Source organism: Serinus canaria, chromosome 26 (genome assembly GCF_022539315.1).
Source record: "Serinus canaria isolate serCan28SL12 chromosome 26, serCan2020, whole genome shotgun sequence".
In the NCBI taxonomy this organism is placed as follows: Eukaryota; Metazoa; Chordata; class Aves; order Passeriformes; family Fringillidae; genus Serinus; species Serinus canaria.
Window position 1 is genome coordinate 6035093 of NC_066339.1, and position 22804 is coordinate 6057896.

At 56.0% G+C, this 22804-nt stretch overlaps 1 protein-coding gene across 1 annotated transcript in view; it reads right to left on the minus strand.

Annotated features, from left to right (window-relative positions):
* Positions 1-771: 771 nt before the first annotated feature.
* KCND3 (potassium voltage-gated channel subfamily D member 3) overlaps positions 772-22804 on the minus strand; it is an 81887-nt gene continuing 59854 nt past the window's right edge. Inside the window, exons 3-7 of the mRNA XM_030233191.2 lie at positions 11003-11104; positions 6517-6609; positions 4027-4083; positions 2986-3233; positions 772-961 (exon numbers count right to left, since the gene is read on the minus strand). Coding sequence (XP_030089051.1) covers positions 772-961; positions 2986-3233; positions 4027-4083; positions 6517-6609; positions 11003-11104 — 690 coding nt within the window. The remainder of the gene's footprint in view (positions 962-2985; positions 3234-4026; positions 4084-6516; positions 6610-11002; positions 11105-22804) is intronic.

Below are 22804 nucleotides of genomic sequence, written 5' to 3' on the forward strand. Positions count from 1 at the left end.
GTAGTCTAGTCACACTCTTACAAGTAAGTGATAACAAAAATAGAAAGCAGATACCCAGGTGGGACTAAAACTCTACTAAAGCCTGTCTTCTTTTTTTTTTTGTTGTTGTTTTTGTTTTTCTCCACAAATATGTTTCCACAGACAATAATTAGCAGACAAACACAGTTTGCAATTGCACTGTATTGACCTGAAAGGCGGGTACAAAATAGTCTAAATCGGGGATGGCATCCAGGGAGGGAGGTGTGTGTGTGGGCGTGTGTGGGCAGGGGCTGGCACACCTGGGCTCCTGCTGGGCACCTCCCTGGCAGGGCCGTGCCCTCTGTGGCTCTGCCCACTCACACTCACACACACAGCCATGCAGGGGGCTGCTGTGACAGGTGGCTTCTTTTGTCTAAATCTTTTCCTATAAAAGAAAAAAAAACCCAGTGAAATTTTGGTTGGTTTAAAGGTTCTGCTCCTGCTCCATGAAGAAAAAAAAAATCACAAAATCTATTGTTTTTCACCTTTTCAGTCATTTCCTCGTGAATAAATATTATCCATTAAAAACCTTTAAAAAGGTGCTGCGATACACAGTGTTAGACTCCGTTCTCTGCGGTGGCTCTGCCGCCGTGCTCTGGCTCCAGCTGCGCGCTGCTGCCGGGCCCTGCGGGGCACAGCTGGCCGGGCACAGCTGGCCGGGCACAGCCGGCTCCTCCTGCAGCCCTTCCCCGGTGCCCGGGGCGCGGTGCCCGGTCCTGCCCGGCGCTCGGGGGGCTCCAGCCCGGGCTGGGCTCACAAGGCCGAGACCTTGACGATGTTGGGAACGTTCGTGGCGGGCCCGGGGCTGCCCGGGCCGGGTCTGCTCTCGCCCTCGGGCGTCAGCGCCGGCGGTGTGGGGATGCTGATGATGGCTGTGGTGATCTGGGCGGCTTTGCAGTTCGGTCTCAGCCCGTCGTCCGACTTCATGTTGAGGCTGGAGCGACTGGAAAACAAATTTAGTGCTTGGCTTGTTGCTCAGAATGAGGCGGTGGAAAGCACGGGGACGGTTGTGGTTCTTAATCAGGATCTTATTCAGCTGAAATATTCAAAGACTCCATTTAAACGTCCCCCTGTTCCTGCAAGGCACCATTTACGTCTACACAGATTACACCCAGCTTTGGTAATGTCCCCCCTGGTTAGGAGACAGCTTCTCACAGGGCAAATTGCTCTGTTTCCATTTCCTTCTTGCATAATTCTGGTTTATTCAAAAGGACATCTGAATACACTGGCCTGTGTAGTGCATCTTTTCAGAGCACAGGTAGTTCTTTCTGAGAAAGAGACCTCTTTCTTGCATTTCAAATGCCTCTTTCACATTCGCCATCCCCTGTTCCTTTCTATTTTATTTCTCTCTGCAGTAGTTTCAAGGATGTGACAGCTGGGAGCATTCTTATTAGATCTGCATCAATTGCATCCTATAATTAATTACAGGGGGAAAATGATAGGTTGATTTCTGTGCATCTGCACAGCCACAGGAGTCTGCTATTACCAGCCCAATGTGTTCATTTTCCACACAAGGCCTGTCCTTTCAGAATGGAAAGCTCCCAGCTGGGGGCTGCTGCTGCTGCTGCTCCCTCGGGGTGACTCACCCGGGGATGGTTTCTGATCCCCCAAACATCCAGGAGCAGATCCCACCCCGATGCCTCCAGAGGGGCAGCCCCAGGCCTGGCTGCTCCTGGCAGAGGGAACCAGCCCACCCAGCTGCTTGCATTCCACACGAAGTATAACTGAAAAGGTTTTTTTCCTCTCTCCATCCTTGCCCAGTTTGGTAAGCAAGTGAAATAAGTGTTGACATTTAAAATATCACCAGTCTGATTTAGCACCCAGAACAGTTGACATTCCCCTGAATTACTGCTCCAGGTGCTGGTTTAAAACATTGTCATATTGAAACTGAAATAGCTGGAGACTTGTTTTGTGCTTACTCATTCATAATTCATGCTCTGAAATGCCCTTCAGGCACCCGGTAATCACTTGCTGCCCTAAAGGAAGCTTTGTTTTGGTTTGTAGTCCCTTTGATAGGAGTGGGGAGAAGAGGAATGGGACATTCAAAACCAGCCCTGGTGCACAAAAAACTTAATGGGCTGAGGGGGATTTAGAAAGTAATTTAACATTTGCAGGAATTATATGGTGAATAAATGATTCTTTTTCAGCAATCTATGTATAAAATGAAATTTTAGCCATTTTCTATTAAGGGCACTTTACCTGTGTCCTTTATGGCTTTTTAGGTCACAGCTACTAAGGCACCACAGTGAAATTCCTCTTATTTGCTTCCCAGTGATCCTTAGAGTGGCAATTTAGGCTTTTGGACAATGAAAATCAGTGCAGGGTCCCGAGGGAGCACCTCAACCTTCCACGAGCTTTGGCTGCTGCTGGGTGGGGAGCCTGTTCTGAGCCTGCCACCCTCTGGGGCAGAACCTCTTCTGCCATCCACCCTCCAGCCTGCCCGGGGGTCTGGGCCAGCTTTAACCTGCTCCTTGCCAGGACAGCCAGGAGCCACCTCCCTTGGGTCATCACTGGGGGGGAGATGAGCACACTGCCACCAGGCCCTGCCCCTGGCTGGAGAACAGCCCCACAGCTGGGCACATCTGGACACAACTGGGCACAGCCCTGCCAGCCCTGCCAGCCCCACCCTGGCACACCCCTGCCATCCCCCGGTACCTGGCGGTGAGGGAGGGCTGCTCGCTGCCCGGGATGTGGATGGTGCTCAGCTCCTGCCAGCCCTGCCAGCCCCACCCTGGCACACCCCTGCCATCCCCCCGTACCTGGCGGTGAGGGAGGGCTGCTCGCTGCCCGGGATGTGGATGGTGCTCAGCTCCTGCCAGCCCTGCCAGCCCCACCCTGGCACACCCCTGGCACTGCCCCGTACCTGGCGGTGAGGGAGGGCTGCTCGCTGCCCGGGATGTGGATGGTGCTCAGCTCCTGCCAGCCCTGCCAGCCCCACCCTGGCACACCCCTGCCATCCCCCCGTACCTGGCGGTGAGGGAGGGCTGCTCGCTGCCCGGGATGTGGATGGTGCTCAGCTCCTGCATGCTCCGCAGCCGCGTGGCGGGCACGCTGCAGTTGGGCAGGTGCGCGCTCTTCTTGTGGCGCCGCGAGCAGCAGGACGCGCCCAGCCCCGCCTGGCTGGACAGCGAGGGGCTCCGCGACGAGGGGTAGTTCTGCAGCGAGCTCTCCATGCAGTTCTGCTCGAACAGCTGCTCGTCGATGAACTCGTGGTTCTGCGGGGAGAGCAGAGCCGTCACTGCCGGGGGGTGGCAGCGCTGCCCTGCGGGAGATGCTCGCTGTGCCTGCCCGGGCTGCGCGGGCACTGCCCAAGGAAAGGATCTGTCCTCTGGAGCCAGGGCCACCCTGCCCTGCCCTGCCCTGCCCGGCCCTGCCCGCAGGGGAACGAGAGGAGCTGCGGCAGGGAGAAAGGCGTGAGGCCATCGCTGCTGGCACAGCCTGACATGGCCACTCTGGGGGGTTTCAATTTCTCTTCATCTTTTGCTGCATTCCAGAACGGCCTCAAAACGTCTGGAGTGCCACATGGCTGTGAAACCCAAAAGGAGCTCATGCTCCTTTTCTTTATGCCTGGGGGCAGGATTGTGTTTTATTTGGGTGATCACCTGGCCAGAGGGTCCAAAGCATCCCTGCAGTGCACGAGCTGGGGCAATAAACACAGCAGTGAGGAGGGGGAAGGAAATCAGAAAGCTGAGTCTGTAAGGAGCATTTGTGGTAAGGAACAAGAAATCCTGAAAGAAAGAACTCTCCTGTGTGGCTGAGAACAGCCAGGCAGAGTGAACAGACCTCATCCAGTCCCTGTGGGCTTCAGAAGAGATGGGAAACAAAAGCAACCATGCTGAAGGCAGCCACCAGATCCCACTGGGACAAGTCACAACTCCCACAGGGAACAAGAGCACTGGAAAGCCAGAGGGAGCCACGTGCACAAACCCCCAGGGCAGGAGCAGAAGGAGAAGTAAGCAAACACTGTCCAGACACGTCACAGAGACCACAGAGAAAACAATTAAATACCTTGATGGTGGAAGTTCGTACAGATAACAGGGGATCATCCACAAGATAGGACAATCCCTACGGGACAACATGCCAACAGAAGATAAAAACACAATTCATTGTCCATTCCAGCATCCAGAAGTTAACCCCAGCACTGCATCTCTGGCCTCAGCATTCCAGCTCAAGTTTGAATGGGCAACAGAGCCTTCTCTCAGGCCCCTCCACCAGAACCCTTCTGCCAGTTCAGCCTCTGAGTGCTCTGCTCATGGGAACAGGGCAAAACCAGAACAACTTTCTTGCTTTGATCCTTTGAGAGCCAAAGGCAAACAAGGTTTCAGCTCTGATCCACAGAGCACAGGTTGGGATTGTGTTGCTGTTGTGTCACCACTGGACTGTGGGCTCTGATCAAACTCTGTGAGAGCACAGAAGAAGGGTTTGGGTTGAAGGGCCGGGCTCAAGGCACTCAGCACTTGGAGAAAACACAGCCTGTGACTCAGTCTGGGAATGGGAGGGCAAAAACCTCCCTTTGTTTGAGCCAACTCCATCTGCTGTGGGAATATGACAAAGTAATCTCTGTGGTGGCAGCTCCAAGCACTCCAGGGTCACTTTGTCATCTGACACAGCAGATCTGGGGCCATTCACAGCCACTCAGCTGGAAGTGTGTGCCAGTGGCAGCCCAGAGACCAGGCCAATAAATAATGTACTCTGAGCATCCTCCGCCTGCTTTCAGGAAGGGTGAATTGCCCATTGAAACAAGCTTGCAACCATGGTACATTCCTCATTCCATTCCTGCAACTTGCTCACAAAATGACTCTTCAGTGTTTAGAAATGCTTTTACTGCAATTTAAATGTCCTGCTGCACGGTGGTTTAATAGATTAGTCCAGGATCTGCACACAAAGCCATTGAGCTTTCTGGCCTGGTGATTCCAGAGCAGGATCCAAACCTGCTCTCTGATTTGGTGCTGCACCAGGGCAAGAACTGGCTGAAAAACATGAGGGAAAACCCCTTTGTGCAGGTTCTCCTTCTGAGTTTTAATCCAAATCCAAGTGTCTCTGTTGTTGCCATTGTTTGCTGGAAAAGAGGAGCACTTGGAACAGCCCCTGTGACTCATTGTCTGGGCAGGTTTGGGAGCTGGAGGTGGCCAGCCTCTGTCAGTGTGGTGGGCTGGCACAGCCAGGGCACCCCAGCACTAATGAGGGCACCCCAGCACTAATGAGGGCCCCCTTTGGTTCCTGAGGCTGGTGAGTGATGCTCACCTGCCCCTGCACGGGTCAGAGTTTCCTCTGCAGGAGGGCAGACCCTGCAGCAGGGCTGAGCCCCCCTGGCAGTGGGGCTGTGAAAGGTGGGCACAGCCCCGAGGGGCTCAGGCACAGAGCTTCCAACTGAAGAGTCAGGCTGTGAAACATCTGCTGGCGATGTGACATTGAAATAAAGGATGAGCTGGATCAAACAAACTCAGGAGCCACTGGTACAGGAAGAATCAGTTCCCTGCCCTTGCCCGGGGACCCTCTGAGTCAGCGATTCCTCAGCTCCTTCCAGTGGCTCTCTGAGGCCCGAGTGCTGCTTTTCCAGCACTAGCCAAACTGTGCAAGTGGAGGTGATTTGTCTAAAAGAAACCCTTGCAAGTCAGAAATCAAAAGTACACTTGATGATGGGTGCAGATAGAAAAAGGCATGAATATTTCAAGTGTTAACCTCTCTCCCTTCTCCCTAGAATGAATCACGGTACAGATAATGTGTTCCTTTACTGCAGAACCTTTTCTATCAACCTGGAAGCAAAACATCTGTATCAAAGGAATCTCTGAAAGGTTCCCAAAGACTTGTGCTCCACAGTCAGTCACTGATGCAAAACAAAGCTCTCACTCCCAGCACCTTGCAGGATGCAAACAGAGCAGTCATGCTGTAAAACTGCCCGTGAGATCAATCTGCCCTTGCACCCAGAGATGAGAAAAGATGTGTGCAAACCCTGGGACAGAGTTCATCCTCTCTGAGCCATCTCAGGGCTAAAAAAGGGTTCTTTTTCCCAGCCCTGGGCACTGGTACCAGGCTGTGGCTGGGGGTCCCCAGCAGCATCTTCCCCCAAGGCAGCAGAGCTGTCCCTTGGTGCTGCTCAGCCCCACTGGGGAGGGTGTGATGTGTGGAAATGCACTTTGGGTCTCTCAGGAGCACTGAAAAAAATGAAACTTCTTATTCTGAGACCTCCAGATAACCCCATCTTTGTCCTGTGCTCAGGAATTCCTGTTCTCATTGCACAGACAATGAGGGAAAGGTGCCTTTCACCCACTGCAGCCCAGGAGGGGTGCCAGCCCCGGGGTGTGCCAGGGCAGCCCAGGAGGGGTGCCGGCCCCGGGGTGTGCCAGGGCAGCCCAGGAGGGGTGCCAGCCCCGGGGTGTGCCAGGGCAGCCCAGGAGGGGTGCCAGCCCCGGGGTGTGCCAGGGCAGCCCAGGAGGGGTGCCGGCCCCGGGGTGTGCCAGGGGTCCCCCGAGCCCCCGGAGGCTGTTCTGTACTTACAGTTGTTTTCTCCAGGCAGTGCAGCAGATGGTGGTGTTGGCTCTCGATTAAGGAGGTGCCCTTAGTCGTGTGCTGCTCCTCCTCGGTGGATCCCTGAACAGAACAGAAAGGAGGGAACAAAACCCTAGAAAGGAGGTGTGAAACCAGGAGAGCAGCCGGAGCCGGTGGCACGGGGGCTGGCACAGGGGTGGGGACAATTCCAGTGCTGCCAGCTCTCGGGTTCTTCTCCTGCCTCCCGGGTTTTCTCTGGTGCAGCCAGGTGGGCTCAGAGGTGGTTCCCAGCCTGGGTGCCCCGGGGGGTTCCACAGCAGGGCAGCAAACACCGGAGGAGGGGCTGAATCCCCTGCCAGGCTCAGGGGCCAGCGGGCAAAGGAAGAGGAGCCAGTGCTGCTGCACTTTGCCAGAGCCAGCAGGGCTCTGAGCCTGCCCTGACCTGGGGATGGCAGCAGGAACCCTGCCCTGAGGATGGCAGCAGGAACCCTGCCCTGGGGATGGCAGCAGGAACCCTGCCCTGGGGGTGGCAGCAGGAACCCTGCCCTGGGGTGGCAGCAGGAACCCTGCCCTGGGGATGGCAGCAGGAACCCTGCCCTGGGGATGGCAGCAGGAATCCTGCCCTGGGGGTGGCAGCAGGAATCCTGCCCTGGGGATGGCAGCAGGAACCCTGCCCTGGGGCTGTGCTGGGAATCCTGCCCTGGGGATGGCAGCAGGAACCCTGCCCTGGGGATGGCAGCAGGAATCCTGCCCTGGGGATGGCAGCAGGAATCCTGCCCTGGGGGTGGCAGCAGGAACCCTGCCCTGGGGTGGCAGCAGGAATCCTGCCCTGGGGATGGCAGCAGGAATCCTGCCCTGGGGGTGGCAGCAGGAACCCTGCCCTGGGGTGGCAGCAGGAATCCTGCCCTGGGATGGCAGCAGGAATCCTGCCCTGGGGATGGCAGCAGGAACCCTGCCCTGGGGCTGTGCTGGGAATCCTGCCCTGGGGCTGCTGCCCAGGCACGGCTGGCCCTTGGCACCCTGCCCTGGAGCTCTGGCTCTCAGCAGGGCACAGTTTGGGCTCTCAGGGCATTCAGGATATTCTGCTGCTGCTCTGTGACCCCAGCACAGGTCAGGCTGTGCTGTGCCTCAGGATGAGCTCCCTCACAGCCAGGGAGGTGCAGAAAGCAGGGCCAGGTGCTGTTCGATGCCTGCAGTGCCTCAGGACTGGGGGGGGGGGGCCTGTAGTGCCCAAATCTGAGAGGGGAATGGATGTGCATGGCTTGAATTGCTGCTCAGAGAGGCCACGGGAGGCAGAACATCCTGCCAGGATGGGCCTGCTGCCCTCCAGGGATCCAGGCCAGCCCTGGTGAAAGCATGGCAGTTCAACACAGCCCACAGTAAACACTGGTGGATTCTGTGCCCACTGCTGCCCTGCTCTGGGTGCCACCCCCAGCTGCTGCTGGGATCCTGAAGTGCAGGAATAACTGAGTCTGGCAGGTGCCAGAGCACAGCTGAAGGGAAGCTGGCTTCCTGAGCACAGAATTAATAGATTCCTGTGGGAATGCAGCTCAGGCAGCTTATGGGTTTTTTGTTGCTGTTGTTTTGGAAGATGAACATTCCCAGATGTATTTTTAGAAGTGGCCTAAAAAAAAAAAAATCAGTTCAATTTTTGTTATTACCAATCCTCCTGATGAGGTAACACATCCAGCAGGCCCTGCTGGCTCCTGCTGAGATGACTGACTCCACTGGAGGCTGGGCTGGAATGGTTCCCAGGGAGCTCCTTGGGAGCCCTGGAGCAGAGATGATGCTGCACTAAAACTCTGGGAGAAGAGAGAGGAAGAGCAGATATGGCAAACACGATCCCTTTATGAGGATTTGCCTGAGAGGAAATCAAAGTGGGATCTGAAGGCCCAGACAGAGCTTGCCCAGCTCTGGCAGGAGAGCCAAGGCAGTTGGTGAGGGCTGGCAGCCCAGCCCAGGCTCTGCCTCCCTGCCCGGGGCTGGCAGTGCCAGGAGGGAGCTGAGGCTCAGGACGGGCACCTGGGCAGGAGCCCCGAGGCCATGCCAGGTGGGAAACGGGCACCAGATGTGCAGAACTGCTGGCCAGGCAGCTGGCATTTTGGGAGCAGTGCTGAGGGAGGGACCTGCAGGCCTGGGCTCTGCATCCCGGGCTGCTGCAGGCAAACAAAGTCTGGGTCTGCAGCAGAGCAGCTTGGCTGCAGTGAGGAGCTGGGGGGAGCTTTGCTCTCGGAGCAGGGATGCCAGTTTGGCAGGGCTTTATGCCAGTCACCATCCAGTTTGCTCTTGGAAGACATTCAGGGAGCTGAGGGTGCCTGGGGGAGGCTGCAGCGGGCTGTGGTGTCAGCTCTGAAACCCAAAATTCTGCCACTTTACCTGGCTGCTCGTGCTCCATCAGTGGGCCCTGGGGAGCTGGTCCAGGGGCTGGGCTGGCCCTGCCCAGTGCTTATCTGGGGCTTGTGAAAAGCACCAGAGCTCCCAGCCTTCTGTTCCTGGGGCATTCACCTCCTGGCACTGCAGCTAAAAGGGAATTTCAGCTGTACAAGGAGATTAGTGCTAAGAGGATATGTAGGCTGCTTCCATGGGAAGGATCTCACCATCCCTCGAGCACTTCTGACATAAAGCCCACTAAAAAAACCTCCAAATGGGGAGGAAACAGTCTGAGCACTTCGTGTCTAGATGGCAAATGCCACAAATCCACACGTTTGTGGAGCACGAGCCTGCTGGAAGCTGAGCTCCTTCCTGCTGCTGTCCTGGGCTGAATCCTTCCCTTCCCTCTGCTGCAGGCCCGGGTGGGGACCCCTGGAGCCCCCCAGCCCCTCAGAGAACTCGTCCTGCTCCTGTCCCAGCCCTGCTGCTCCTCCCAGAAGCAGTGCTGTGTCCCAGGAGAGTGTAACTGAGCACTGGATCCCAAGTGAGGCTGCACAAACGAGTCCTGGGCAGCTCTGGGGCTCAGCCATTCTTCATCTCTCTCTCTTTGCTCCCCACGTGCACGACAGGCTGGTTTATTGGGAATGAAATCCATGAAATGTGCTAACACCTGCTCTGGTGTGGATCAGGCTTAATGTAATAACCTCCTCTCGTGTCTGCTGGTTCTGCTGAGCAATCTGAGCACTTAAAACTTCCCTCCTCCTGAGCAGCCAGAGGCCTCTGGAGGCCTGTAAAAATAACCCCAGCAGCAGGCAGCCTGAGCCAGGAGCCAGGGAACATTTCCCTGTCCGGTGGGGATGAGCAGAGAGTGCACAGCAGCCTCCTAGGGAGCACTGGAGGGCAGGGGGCACTGGAGGGCAGGGGGCACTGGGGCAGGGGGCACTGCAGGGCAGGGGGCACTGGGGCAGGGGGGCACTGGGGCAGGGGGCACTGCAGGGCAGGGGGCACTGGGGCAGGGGGCACTGGAGGGCAGGGGGCACTGGGGCAGGGGCACTGCAGGGCAGGGGGACACTGGGGCAGGGGGCACTGGGGCAGGGGGCACTGGAGGGCAGGGGGCACTGGGGCAGGGGGCACTGCAGGGCAGGGGGCACTGGGGCAGGGGGCACTGGAGGGCAGGGGGGCACTGCAGGGCAGGGGGCACTGGGGCAGGGGGCTCTGGAGGGCAGGGGGGCACTGCAGGGCAGGGGGACACTGGGGCAGGGGGCACTGCAGGGCAGGGGGCACTGGGGCAGGGGGCACTGGAGGGCAGGGGGCACTGGAGGGCAGGGGGCACTGGGGCAGGGGGCACTGCAGGGCAGGGGGCACTGGGGCAGGGGGGCACTGGGGCAGGGGGCACTGCAGGGCAGGGGGCACTGGGGCAGGGGGCACTGGAGGGCAGGGGGCACTGGGGCAGGGGGCACTGCAGGGCAGGGGGACACTGGGGCAGGGGGCACTGCAGGGCAGGGGGCACTAGGGCAGGGGGCACTGGGGCAGGGGGCACTGGAGGGCAGGGGGCACTGGGGCAGGGGGCACTGGAGGGCAGGGGGCACTGGGGCAGGGGCACTGCAGGGCAGGGGGCACTGGGGCAGGGGGCACTGGAGGGCAGGGGGGCACTGCAGGGCAGGGGGCACTGGGGCAGGGGGCTCTGGAGGGCAGGGGGGCACTGCAGGGCAGGGGGACACTGGGGCAGGGGGCACTGCAGGGCAGGGGGCACTGGGGCAGGGGGCACTGGAGGGCAGGGGGCACTGGAGGGCAGGGGGCACTGGGGCAGGGGGCACTGCAGGGCAGGGGGCACTGGGGCAGGGGGCACTGGGGCAGGGGGCACTGGAGGGCAGGGGGCACTGCAGGGCAGGGGGCACTGGGGCAGGGGGCACTGGGGCAGGGGGCACTGGGGCAGGGGTATTCATGGTGAGGGCTGTGGGACCCAGCCCAGCCCAGCAGCTCTGGCACTGATGAGAGATGAGAACCTGTGCCTGCCTGCAAGGCAGCTCCTGTCCCAGCTGGGGCAGGGACAGGGACAGGGACAGGGACAGGGACAGGGGCAGGGTCAGGGGCAGGGTCAGGGGCAGCAGGTGTGGGCACTCACCGGGAGCTCCAGGGCCTCGTTGAGCAGCCCGTTGCGCTTGCTGTGCAGGTAGGCGTTGGAGCTGCCCGTCTTGGCCACGCGGATCCGCGCCAGGCGCGCCTTCTGCGGGGCACAGAGACACAGGGTCAGGGACAGGGACACAGGGGTCAGGGACAGTGACTGAGGGGTCAGGGACAGGGACACAGGGGTCAGGGACAGGGACACGGGGTCAGGGACAGGGACACAGGGTCAGGGACAGGGACACAGGGGTCAGGGACAGGGACACAGGGGTCAGGGACAGGGACTGAGGGGTCAGGGACAGGGACACAGGGGTCAAGGACAGAGACACAGGGGTCAGGGACAGGGACACAGGGGTCAGGGACAGGGACTGAGGGGTCAAGGACAGAGACACAGGGTCAGGGACAGGGACTGAGGGGTCAGGGACAGGGACAGAGGGGTCAAGGACAGAGACACAGGGGTCAGGGACAGGGACACAGGGGTCAGGGACAGGGACACAGGGGTCAAGGACAGAGACACAGGGGTCAGGGACAGGGACACAGGGGTCAGGGACAGGGACACAGGGGTCAGGGACAGGGACACAGGGGTAAGGGACAGAGACACAGGGGTCAGGGACAGGGACACAGGGTCAGGGACAGGGACAGAGGGGTCAGGGACAGAGACACAGGGGTCAGGGACAGGGACTGAGGGGTCAGGGACAGAGACACAGGGGTCAGGGACAGAGACACAGGGGTCAGGGACAGAGACTGAGGGGTCAGGGACAGGGACTGAGGGGTCAGGGACAGGGACACAGGGGTCAGGGACAGGGACAGAGGGGTCAGGGACAGGGACACAGGGGTCAGGGACAGGGACTGAGGGGTCAGGGACAGGGACACAGGGGTCAGGGACAGGGACAGAGGGGTCAAGGACAGAGACACAGGGGTCAGGGACAGGGACACAGGGGTCAGGGACAGGGACTGAGGGGTCAAGGACAGAGACACAGGGTCAGGGACAGGGACTGAGGGGTCAGGGACAGGGACAGAGGGGTCAAGGACAGAGACACAGGGGTCAGGGACAGGGACACAGGGGTCAGGGACAGGGACACAGGGGTCAAGGACAGAGACACAGGGGTCAGGGACAGGGACACAGGGGTCAGGGACAGGGACACAGGGGTCAGGGACAGGGACTGAGGGGTCAGGGACAGAGACACAGGGGTCAGGGACAGGGACTGAGGGGTCAGGGACAGGGACAGAGGGGTCAGGGACAGGGACTGAGGGGTCAGGCACAGAGACACAGGGTCAGGGACAGTGGGGTTAGGGCTGGGGGACAATGGGGTCAGGGCTGGGGGACAATGGGGTCAGGGCTTTGCACGTGCTCTGCACGTGAGGTGCCTCCATTTCTCACCTTCCCCCCAGCCCGGGCCCTCCCAACCCCTCTTGGTGTCTCAGCTCTGTCCTTGTCCCCTGCTCTGCTCGGGCTGCAGCAGCACAGGGACAGAGGGCCCCGCAGTGGCACTGCTGCTTCATCAGCTGTGGCATCTGATAAAAGAGCTGTCCAAAAATACACACCTCCAGGGGGACCAGACAGGTGACAGAAGCAGTCCAGAATAAATCCAACAAGACAAACTAAGACCCTACCTCTTCCTTTTTGATAATTCCTTTTGGCTTTTTCGTTTTTCTTTTCAATTGCTGCCTGCTTCTCTCTCGAGTGATTTGCCTTTTTTCTTTTCTACTGTTAATTTATGACTCAAACGCCATTAAAAGTAAATACATTAAATAGCTGCAGCTATTAAAAAATAATTACATTGTGCTGTACTTTAAAATGCTGCATAATCCCTTAAATAACATGGAGCTCGTGATTTTCCCTTCTAATTAGAGGTGCTAATGGGTAAATGCTGTGGGAAGAGGAAAGGCAGGAGGCAAAAATCCACAGTGGGTCCAGAGAGTGGAGCCATTTCAGGAGCTCTGTCCGTGTCCAGGTGTGAGCCACTCTGGAAATATTTAAGGATTTGTTTATCCCAAGACCCTGTGTCCCTGCAGACAATGTCTCAGGCAGAGACACCCAGGGGTGAAGCTGGCAGCTTTAACTGGGTGACACAGACCATGGCCAGGCTGAGAACTGGGTCTTCTTCTGAGCCCCCGAAATGGGGACAGCTGAAATTGGCTTTGCTTCCTCTACCTCACCTAGATTTCCTTGTCCCATTTTAATGCTGAGCCTCCTGATCAGTGTGAGAGCAGGGAGGTCTCTGTGCTGGGCCAAGGAGCTGCCTGGGACAGGCCAGGCACGGGCTGAGAGCACAGAGAGAAACGGGACGGGACCTGAACTTCTCCTGAGAAATGGGACTGGACCTGAACTTCTCCTGAGAAATGGGACTGGACCTGCCTGAGAAATTAAACTGGACCTGAACTTCTCCTGAGAAATGGGACTGGACCTGCTCTTCTCCTGAGAAATGGAACTGGACCTGCTCTTCTCCTGAGAAATGGGACTGGACCTGCTCTTCTCCTGAGCCTTTCCCAAGCTGCTGGGCTGCCCCAGGCCCTGAAAAGGACTTGGGCTGTGACCTGGACCAAGATCCATGGGGACTGCTGCTGTGCAAGGGGGGCAGTGGGAGAGAGCTGGGAGAAAGCACTGAGCAATATTTCCTCTTCCAGGGCCATGGAATTGTCCCTCTGCTCCTGAGAATTCCACGGCCACTGAATGGTTTCTCCTCAGCACAAGTGTGCACCTGGGTGTGTCTGCTCCTTGCATGTCACAGGGATCTCTCTCCTCTAGTCAGGAGTGGATTTTGGGTGCAGGGCTGGTTTTCCCAGGGGTGCTCTGGTGGCTCCACTGAAGGTTCCCATTTCCCTCTATGCCTGATGAGACATCAGCTCCTTTTCTGGAGGAATTGCAGTGCCCAGCTCACCTCACCTGTAGCAGGGCAGGTTCAGTCAGTTGTTAAAGTGGGTTCAGTCTCGGGCTGTTGTAATGAACATTATTCCCTTTGCCTCCAGGCTAGCAGGGGATCAAATATTAATAGCTGTACTCCGTGTGGAGTGGAGATGGTTCTGAGGTCTGCTCCCTTTTCCTTTTGAAACAGGGCCACTTGCTATCTAAATAATTAAGCCCCACAGCTTTTGTAGCTTAGAACAGACCTTGTTATTTTAAAAAATGTCAGTGGGGCAGGACAGAAGTCAATCCTGCACAAAGGATGGGCTGGGATCGTCTCAGCGCCCAGCTCTGGTCCCCATCGTGATTAAATTTGGTGGATATCTTGATTAACTCAGCTAGAGAAGTTAATTAAAATTGGTGCCTAAAATTGGTTTGGCCCTGCAGACAGTTTCCTCCATTGGACTAGGAACAACTTTAACACAGCAGCTCAGGTTTTCCTGTGAGTGTGCAAATGTGAATCCCCTGGGCGCTCTGCCCGGTGGCACAAGCTCTGCCCGGCCCTTGGGTACCTGTCCTGTGTCCCCGTGGGCTCTGGCACTTGGACCAAGCCTGGCAGTTCAGAAGGGTTTGAGATCTTCCAGATTCTGCCAGTTTTCCCCACAGGTGATGTTTTTGCCATCCCTGTCCTGCAGAGCTCCTGGCCCTGAAGAGGGGCAGGTGCCACCCTGTGTCCTCTGGCCGTGTGCTGCAAACATCATTTTGGGGGGGATGGCTGTCTTCTGCATCCTCTCCCCCAAATGTGACAGACTAAAGGTCACCAGGGCCGGGCCTGAGCTCACTGTGACTGAAATAACCCCTGCACAGGAGGCTAAAAAAGGAAAAGCAAACGGCACACTGTGTCTGCATGGAGATGGGGAGAGGAGTTGCTAGGAAACCACAGGATCTCAAAATGCATATGACCTAATCTGGAAGATAATTTATATGATGAAAATAATAATACTAATGACAGCCACTTACAGGTTAGAATGATTAATTTGGTTCTCTTGGAGCCCACGTGTTTCTCAGAGCAGGATGGGAGAGGGCTCAGGAACTTCTGGGCTTTGCTGGATTTTCAGGAACGGGGGCTCAGAACTGGCAGGAGGGCAGTGAGGACCTGCACATTTGGGGAGGGGGCAGCATCCTGGGGGTCTGCACTTCCCAAAGGGACTGGCAGAGGGGACAGGAGAGCCTGAGCTCATCCTGTTGCTTTTTGCAGAAGTGCAGGGAGCAGGAGCTGCTGGCTGGGAGAAATGCTTACCAGATGGCGGGCTCAGGAAACAGCTAATTATTATTTATTAATGATTTTCATCCAGTTCTTATGGAGATAACGCTCACGCCTGATTTATGTGGGATAAAAAACTATTAAGCTACAAGCTATGACACGATTCCATATTAGCCAGACAACTTCAGCCTTCCAGCTCCTCTGTCCTGGAGCAGCAGGAGTGCAGCACCTGGGGGCAGGAGCGCTGCAGGCCCTCCTCCCTCTGGGCACGGGGGCTGTTCTGGCACCACCACGCTCAGCATCAGCCTGGAAAGGCCCTCTGGACTCAGAGCAGAGCTCACCTGCTCCAACTGTGCAGAGCCACCTCCACCCATCTCCAGGTGGCTTTGGAACAGCTCCAAACCTGCACACCTGAAGGTGTTTATAAATTAATGACATCTCCACCCATCTCCAGGTGGCTTTGGAACAGCTCCAAACCTGCACACCTGAAGGTGTTTATAAATTAATGACATCTCCACCCATCTCCAGGTGGCTTTGGGTCTCTCCAAACCTGCACACCTGAAGGTGTTTATAAATTAATGACATCTGCACCCATCTCCAGGTGGTTTCAGGTAGCTCCAGACCTGCACACCTGAAGGTGTTTATAAATTAATGACATCTGCACCCATGTCCAGGTGGTTTCAGGTAGCTCCAGACCTGCACACCTGAAGGTGTTTATAAATTAATGACATCTCCACCCATGTCCAGGTGGTTTCAGGTAGCTCCAGACCTGCACACCTGAAGGTATTTATATATTAATGAGGGCTCCACCCATCTCCAGGTGGCTTTGGGTCTCTCCAAACCTGCACACCTGAAGGTGTTTATAAATTAATGACATCTCCACCCATCTCCAGGTAGTTTTGTCCAGGTGGTTTTGGGTCTCTCCAGGCCTGCACACCTGAAGGTGCTCACACATTAATCAGCTCCCTCTGATTGTCCCTGTGGGGTCACAGTCCCTCCTCAGCCCTTCCTCACCTGAGGGGTGCTCGGTCCATCTCCCTTTACTGCTAAAACCACACCACGAGGTTTCCTGGAAGAAAGTGAAGCTGCTCAAGGGAATTAACCATGCTTTACATGCAAATTTCCTCAGTAATTAATAGTTTGAATGTTATTGGTGATTTCTGCAGGAGGTGAGCACCACTGGGTGTTTAAGGCTGAAATGAAGCTGCTCTCCACAGTCACCTCTGGAGTGCTTTGGATCTTGTTTTTATTCTCAAGGTGAAATAGGAAATAGTATTTGTGATATATGTATTATTTTCTTGCCTTTGTCTGCATCTGGTGCTTGTTGGGGGTTTGGATTTGAATCCTTGGTTGATTCTGGAAGGTGGAGAAGGTGATGAGCAGACTGCAGAGTTAAACAGAGCACACACTGCTGCAGGATCTAAGAGGAACTTTTTCTTCTCCTTTTCCCCCCTTTTATTCTCTCTAAGAAACAAAGTGTGCACATTTGGATTTTCCTTCCTCTCAAACCTTTGCATTACACGGCTTTTGAGCCAAGTTCAACTGTTCTGTCACTTTTGCTTTGGGGGAGATGTCAGAGAGCTGCATATGGAAATCAGGTGGTGTAGAACTCATTACATTCCTATATCATTTGACAGAACCACTTGCAGTCAGACCTTGATCTTATTTTGGGCCTCTTCATTACTTTCCAGAGATGAAAGATTCCCCTCTCCTCCTCTGTGCCTCTCCTTTTAATGCCACCTTACCCTTGGCACCATTAAAGCCCCAGAACATCATCTGCAATGAACTTTATCGTTTAATCTGCTCCAGCACCGAGGAACATCCAGTTCAGGCTATTTATGGAACAATGCACAGAGTCTGCACTTAATGGGTCTGGGCCCCTCCCTGGCTGAACAGGGAGCTGCCAGAGGGTCCCTGGCAGGGCTGGCAGGGGGGGCAGGCAGCCCTGGGCACTGCTCCCCTCCTCTTGGAATCTCCTTTTTGTTCCTTCTCACCTGGAGCTTGGCGAGCCCTGGCTCGGATTCGGGGAAGCTCTCACTCCTGTGGGACATTTCCTTCAGAAATTCTCTTTAGAAAGTTCCTGCTGGTTTCCAGCCTGTGCTGTGTGTGTGTTCATCCACCCAGCCAGGCTCACTGCTCACCTCGATCTGTGCCAGGACTGACTTTAGGGGCTGCTCTCCCTTTCCTGAATTTTGTTTTACACTTTGCTGCAACTCGGCTGCCCCTCAAAGCTTCCTCCCTGCTGGAGCCCAGCTGAGTGACAAAAACTTCTCTTCCCTTCCCTCTCCCTTCTTGAAATAGCCACAAAATAAATTCCTACCTACATCTTTTATGGTGGAAATGCTGGAACAGGTTTTTGAGCTTGGCTCAGAATGGCTCCAAGGGTGTTGTTAAAGAGGTGCCCAGTTGTCGTGGGGATAACCTGGAATAACTGGAATTGTTGTGGGGTGTAAATCAGGGTGTCAGAACTTGTCTAGAAACTTTAAAAATCGCAAGAAAAGTCATGTTTTCTGCACCATGAATAGGGATGCTGCTGTTCTGCATTAGTCCAAACTACAGCCCAGTGTTCCACTGCAGGCCAAGTGTGATGAGCAGCTGTCTGCCTGTGATCTATCTGTCTGTCCTTCCCTATCTGTGTTTTCAGAGCTCGCTCGATGACACCTTTCACCCAGCTCACACCCCCAGTTAATGGCTCTGAGGCGTTCAGGGCTGGGGGAATGAGCAGGGTTGGATCTGGTGTCACATGCCAGGAGCTGGCCCTGATGGAGGAGCACTCATTGATGGAGAGGGGCTGTGGCAGCTCAGGGGGGTCACCCTGGGGGACAGGGCCCTGCTGGCACAGCCAGGGGCCGACCCCAGCTCCATCCCCTCTCCACAGGGGAGATCTCAGCCCCAGCTGAGCAGAGGGCTTTGGCTGAGTGCTTTGATCCTTGGTGAGGGGATTTCAGCCTGAGTTTGCTCTGACATCTGGGAGGAGTGGGCAGCACTGGCACTGCAGCTGCTCCAGCTGTGCTGCAGAGCTCACACCTGTCCTGGCTGCACCAGCCTGGGCAGGGGGCCCTGGGGTGACCCAGCAGGGCCTGGGGGTGACCCACAGCCCAGGCTGTGCTCTGGCTGCCACTGAGACACGATGTGAAATGAAAACAAACGTGGAGCAGCTTCTGGGTGTGTGTGGAGGTGTTCCAGCTGGGCACTGGGCCACTGCTGACAGCAGCCTTGAACACCTGGGTGTAAGGGCTTGCTGTGGAGCTGAACCCATAAACTGGAGCTCCCTGATTTCAGCCCTTCCTCCCAGAGGAGACAGCTCCTTGTCCTATACAGGTTGGGACTCGGGGAATTTGGGACAGCTGAACTGATGGAAAATGTTATTTTGCTTTCCTCAATGATATAAAAGAGGCAGGATTCCTGCTTGGCTAATTTGTTTGTTTGGGCTTTTTTCCCCTGAACTCTATTAAGGGATGTGACAAACAGAGAAAGAGGTTCCTAGCCCAGCAAAAATCAAATACCTTCTAAAAAATAATAAAAGAGCTTTTTTCCCCCCTGTCAAAGACTGTTAAATATCAACAACAACAAAAACATGTTCCACAAAGATTCCTTCTGGTTGAAAAAAACATGTTCTTTAAATGTCAGCCAGCTCCAGTTTTAACCTAATTGTTTCTCTCTCCCCCTAAGTTCCCAACCCCATCCCCTGCTGGCACTGACTCATGTTCTGTTGCTGAGCCCTCCTTAGACAGCTCCAGTCACTCTTCCTGGCCTCCCTCTCAAGTTCAGTAACCCACCTCCAAAATTTCGGGTGTCAGCTGAAACCCAGAACATTTCAGAGCTGACTCCCTGCTCTGTAGAAATCAATGATTACAATGGCCTGGGCATTGACAGCTGTGTGGGCTGCCTTCCTCACGGGCAGGGCATGACACAGACCCAGATCAGCCTTCCCCAGCACCACTCCCCTCTCCGAGCTCTGCTGCAGCTCCCGGGGGTCTGGCACAGGCTGTTCCTGCATCCTCCTGAGGAACAATCAGGCATTTGTGTCCCTGCTCTTCCTTCCTTTTGGCTGGAGCCCCTGGTAAGCATCTCCATAGTTACCTCTTCCTGGGCTGCCTGCGTGCCTCCATCTCCTGAGGAGACGGGAGAGCCCCCCTCCCTCCCCAGGGAAGAGCCCCCCTGAATCCTCTTCCTCTTCCCCATGCAAGAACCTCCTTCCATCCCTTCCTCTCCTCCATGGAAGAGCCTCCCTCCATCCCTTCCTCTCCTGCATGGAAGAACCTCCCTCCATCCCTTCCTCTTCCCCATGGAAGAGCCTCCCTCCATCCCTCTCTCCCCATGGAAGAACCTCCCTCCATCCCATCCTCTCCTCCATGGAAGAGCCTCCCTCCATCCCCTCCCTCCCCATGGAAGAGCCTCCCTCCATCCCATCCCTCCATCCCGTCCCTCTTCCCCATGGAAGAGCCTCCCTCCATCCCATCCTCTCCTCCATGGAAGAGCCTCCCTCCATCCCGTCCCTCCCCATGGAAGAGCCTCCCTCCATCCCCTCCATGCCCATGGAAGAACCTCCCTCCATCCCTTCCTCTCCTCCATGGAAGAGCCTCCCTCCATCCCTTCCTCTCCTCCATGGAAGAGCCTCCCTCCATCCCTTCCTCTTCCCCATGGAAGAGCCTCCCTCCATCCCGCCCCTCCATCCCTTCCTGTCCCCGTGCCAGCCTCTCCCTGCTGCTGGAGCTGCTCTGGCATGGATGCTTCCCTCCCTCCCCCAGACAAGGTGTCCCCTGGCCTGCCTCAGCCCGTGTGTCCCCTCTGCTCTCCCTCAGCCTGGCATTATTCAGCTTCCAGCTCCATTCTGGAGCTGCAGGTGGGAGCAGCTCTCCAGGACTGCTCTGTCCTGGCAGTCCTTGCCTTGCCTCAGTCTGTGCCCGGCTCTCTCCTGGAAGCTTAGAGCCTCGGGATGGAATGAGAAGCCTGCCTCAAGGCTTGTGCAGTGCACTGCTTGTTCTCAGGGAGCCAAAGGGCACCAGGTAATAAATGAGATGAATTGGACACCCTCCCACATTTCCTGCAGGCTTGAAACCCAGCCCTGTGATTTCCCAGGGTCTGGGGCTGTTGGCAGCCTGGAGCAGCCCCGTGGGACTGAGGCCATGCCATCCCCTGGGATGAGCAGCCATTCCAGCAGCAAGGATCATTTACCAAATCCAACAATGGCATGAGAAATGCACTTCAGGCAGGGCTGGGCTTTTCTCTTTGCCCACAGCACCTGAGCATTTCCATTTCTGCTGCTGTGGGCCACCCCCGTGTGAGAGCTGCCCTTGGAACCCAGGCTGAGATCCACAATGTCCCTGCTGAACGCTCACCCTCGGGGCTCTCCTGTCCCCCAGCCCTGCCTGTCCCTGTCCCTGTCCCTGTCCCTGTGCCTGTCCCTGTCCCTGTGCAGGGGACACTGAGCTGTGCCTGGGCCTCTCCCCCTTCTGCAGCTCCCAAACAATGAGCTGCTCTCCCTCCCTCTGCTGCCAAAGGAGCAGCATCTCGGGAGCTGTCAGCAGCTGCCTCTGCCTTTTCTTGCCGGGGTGGGCAAGTGGGAGGTGTTGTCCCCCACCCAGCACAGCTCCTGTCTCCTTCTCCTCCTGCTGCAAGCTGAGCACAGAGAGGGGCTCCTCCAGCATCATCTGAATTACAAAGTCATTCTATTGTCAAGCCTTTTAAGTGTCACATTCTCTTTTAAATCCAAGGCTGTGACATTCACTGAAGAACAGCATCGTTTCAAAGTCAGGGATGTCTATTCTTAGCACATCAGTCAAAAAAGAGGGGGGGGAAAGTCGTTGGGGAAGGAAAGAAACACAACAATTTTACCAAAATGAACCTTGTCAGAAATGATCAATTCATCTCCCAGTCCCACTGACCTGCTCCTTGCTGCATGCCAGAGGACACAATTTGATACCACGGCACAATGAATTAGGATTTGCCAGATCTCCTGGTAATTAATTGTCTCACAGCCCAGGTTTGGCAAAGAATAATTTATCTTTAAAGCGATTAGATCACTGGGAGCTGGGTTCTGTGTTTTACTGGGGTTTTTTCTTTTTAAGGAACATTTCTCCTCAGTTGGTTGAAGAATAGATGCTGATGAGTAACAGCCACCTCCTGGTATTTTATTCACGTTACTGAAATACCTCTCCCTGCTAGACCAGGGCCCCCTCAGCAGCTGGGAGGCAAAGTTGGGCTGAGCAGAGCCAGAGGGGCTGGGCTGTGCTCTGGATTTGGGGGTGCAGCCCTGGGAATGTCAGCCCAGCCAGCCCAGTGCTCACACAGGACTCCTGCCTTTGTCACTGGTCATGGAAATCTCAGTCTGAGCTGGCACAAAACGTTAGGAAGGTCTAAAGCCTTGTCTTGAAATCTGCCTGAACATCATGAGAGTCCTGATTCTCAAACTGAGCAGAACTTTCAAAGCATTTATCCTGACACATGTCCAGGAAACTGCTCTTCCCTTCAAAGAGAAGAAGAACCCACTAAATTCCTGGTGTGCTCCTAAATTCTGCTGTAAGGAGCCTCTGCTGGGGGGTTCTTCATTCAAGGGCTGAGAGAGCAAAGAGATTTTTCCAACCTTCTTGAAAAAGCCACACAAATGTCTTTGTAACTCCAGTGAGATGGGGGCAGAGTTTCAGCTGTTTCTGAAGAGGGGATTCAGTTCAGTGTGGGATGATGCTGGAACCAGTGTGGTATCAAAGCAGATCCTTAATGCCCCCTGCACACCCTGACCAGCTCCAGAGGCACTGCCACTAATGTGCTTCTCTCTTTTCCTGCTTTTTAGTATTCATGCAGTGCTGATCATGTGAAAATTACTCACACTTCTGACTTGAGAAAAGTTTCTTAACTGAGAAATTCCACCAATATCAAGGGAATTAGAAATTCAAATGGGGGAAATTATATGCTCTGTGTGTCAATACAGCAAAGCTTTACAAAAGCTGCAATCAATCATTGCCATCCAAGGCGCTGGGACTTTTCCCTGTTACCAAGTGGATCACAGGCCAAAGGAAAGTGGAACTGGAGGAAAAGCTTGGCTTGCTCCTGGAGAGAGGGGCAGCCCAGTGCAGGAGCCCAGACCTGCAGTCAGCCCTGGCTCAAGCCCAGGTCCTGCCTGGCCATTGCTCTGTGCCAGGGCTGGGGCAGCTCCTGTCTCTGTGGGTGCTGCTGCAGCAGAGCCAGAGCTTCCTGCCAAAGGCTTCAGTTCTGGAACAGGCTGTGGGCACTGTCCCCAGAACCCTCTCCCTGGGCATCCCTGTCCTTCCCTTTGACACCTCACCTGCTCTGCACCAGGTGAAATCCAGCTCCTGGCTGCAGCCTCACTCAGACAGCCCTGAGCCACTGGCACTCACTGAGAGGCTGCCCTGATCCCCCCTGGGTCCCAGTGCCAGCTGCAGAGCAGGGCACAGAGTGGGCAGTGCCACACCTGGGCCCTCTTTGCCTCTGCTGTGTGATCAAACCAACAGCTCTCCCCCCAAGCCCTCCCTGCCTCAGTGTGCCCTGTCCAGGGCAGGGCAGGGCTGGCACGGCCCAGCAGGGATGTGCTGAGGCTGCAGCTCCTTCCTGCTCCATTCTGCCCCTCTGCTACTCCCCTTTTGTGCTGTGGTTCTGTGGGTTTTGTATCTGAGCTCTCTGCTGTCAGCTCCCTGAGATGCTGGAAGGAGGCACGGCCCAGATGCTTGCCTGAA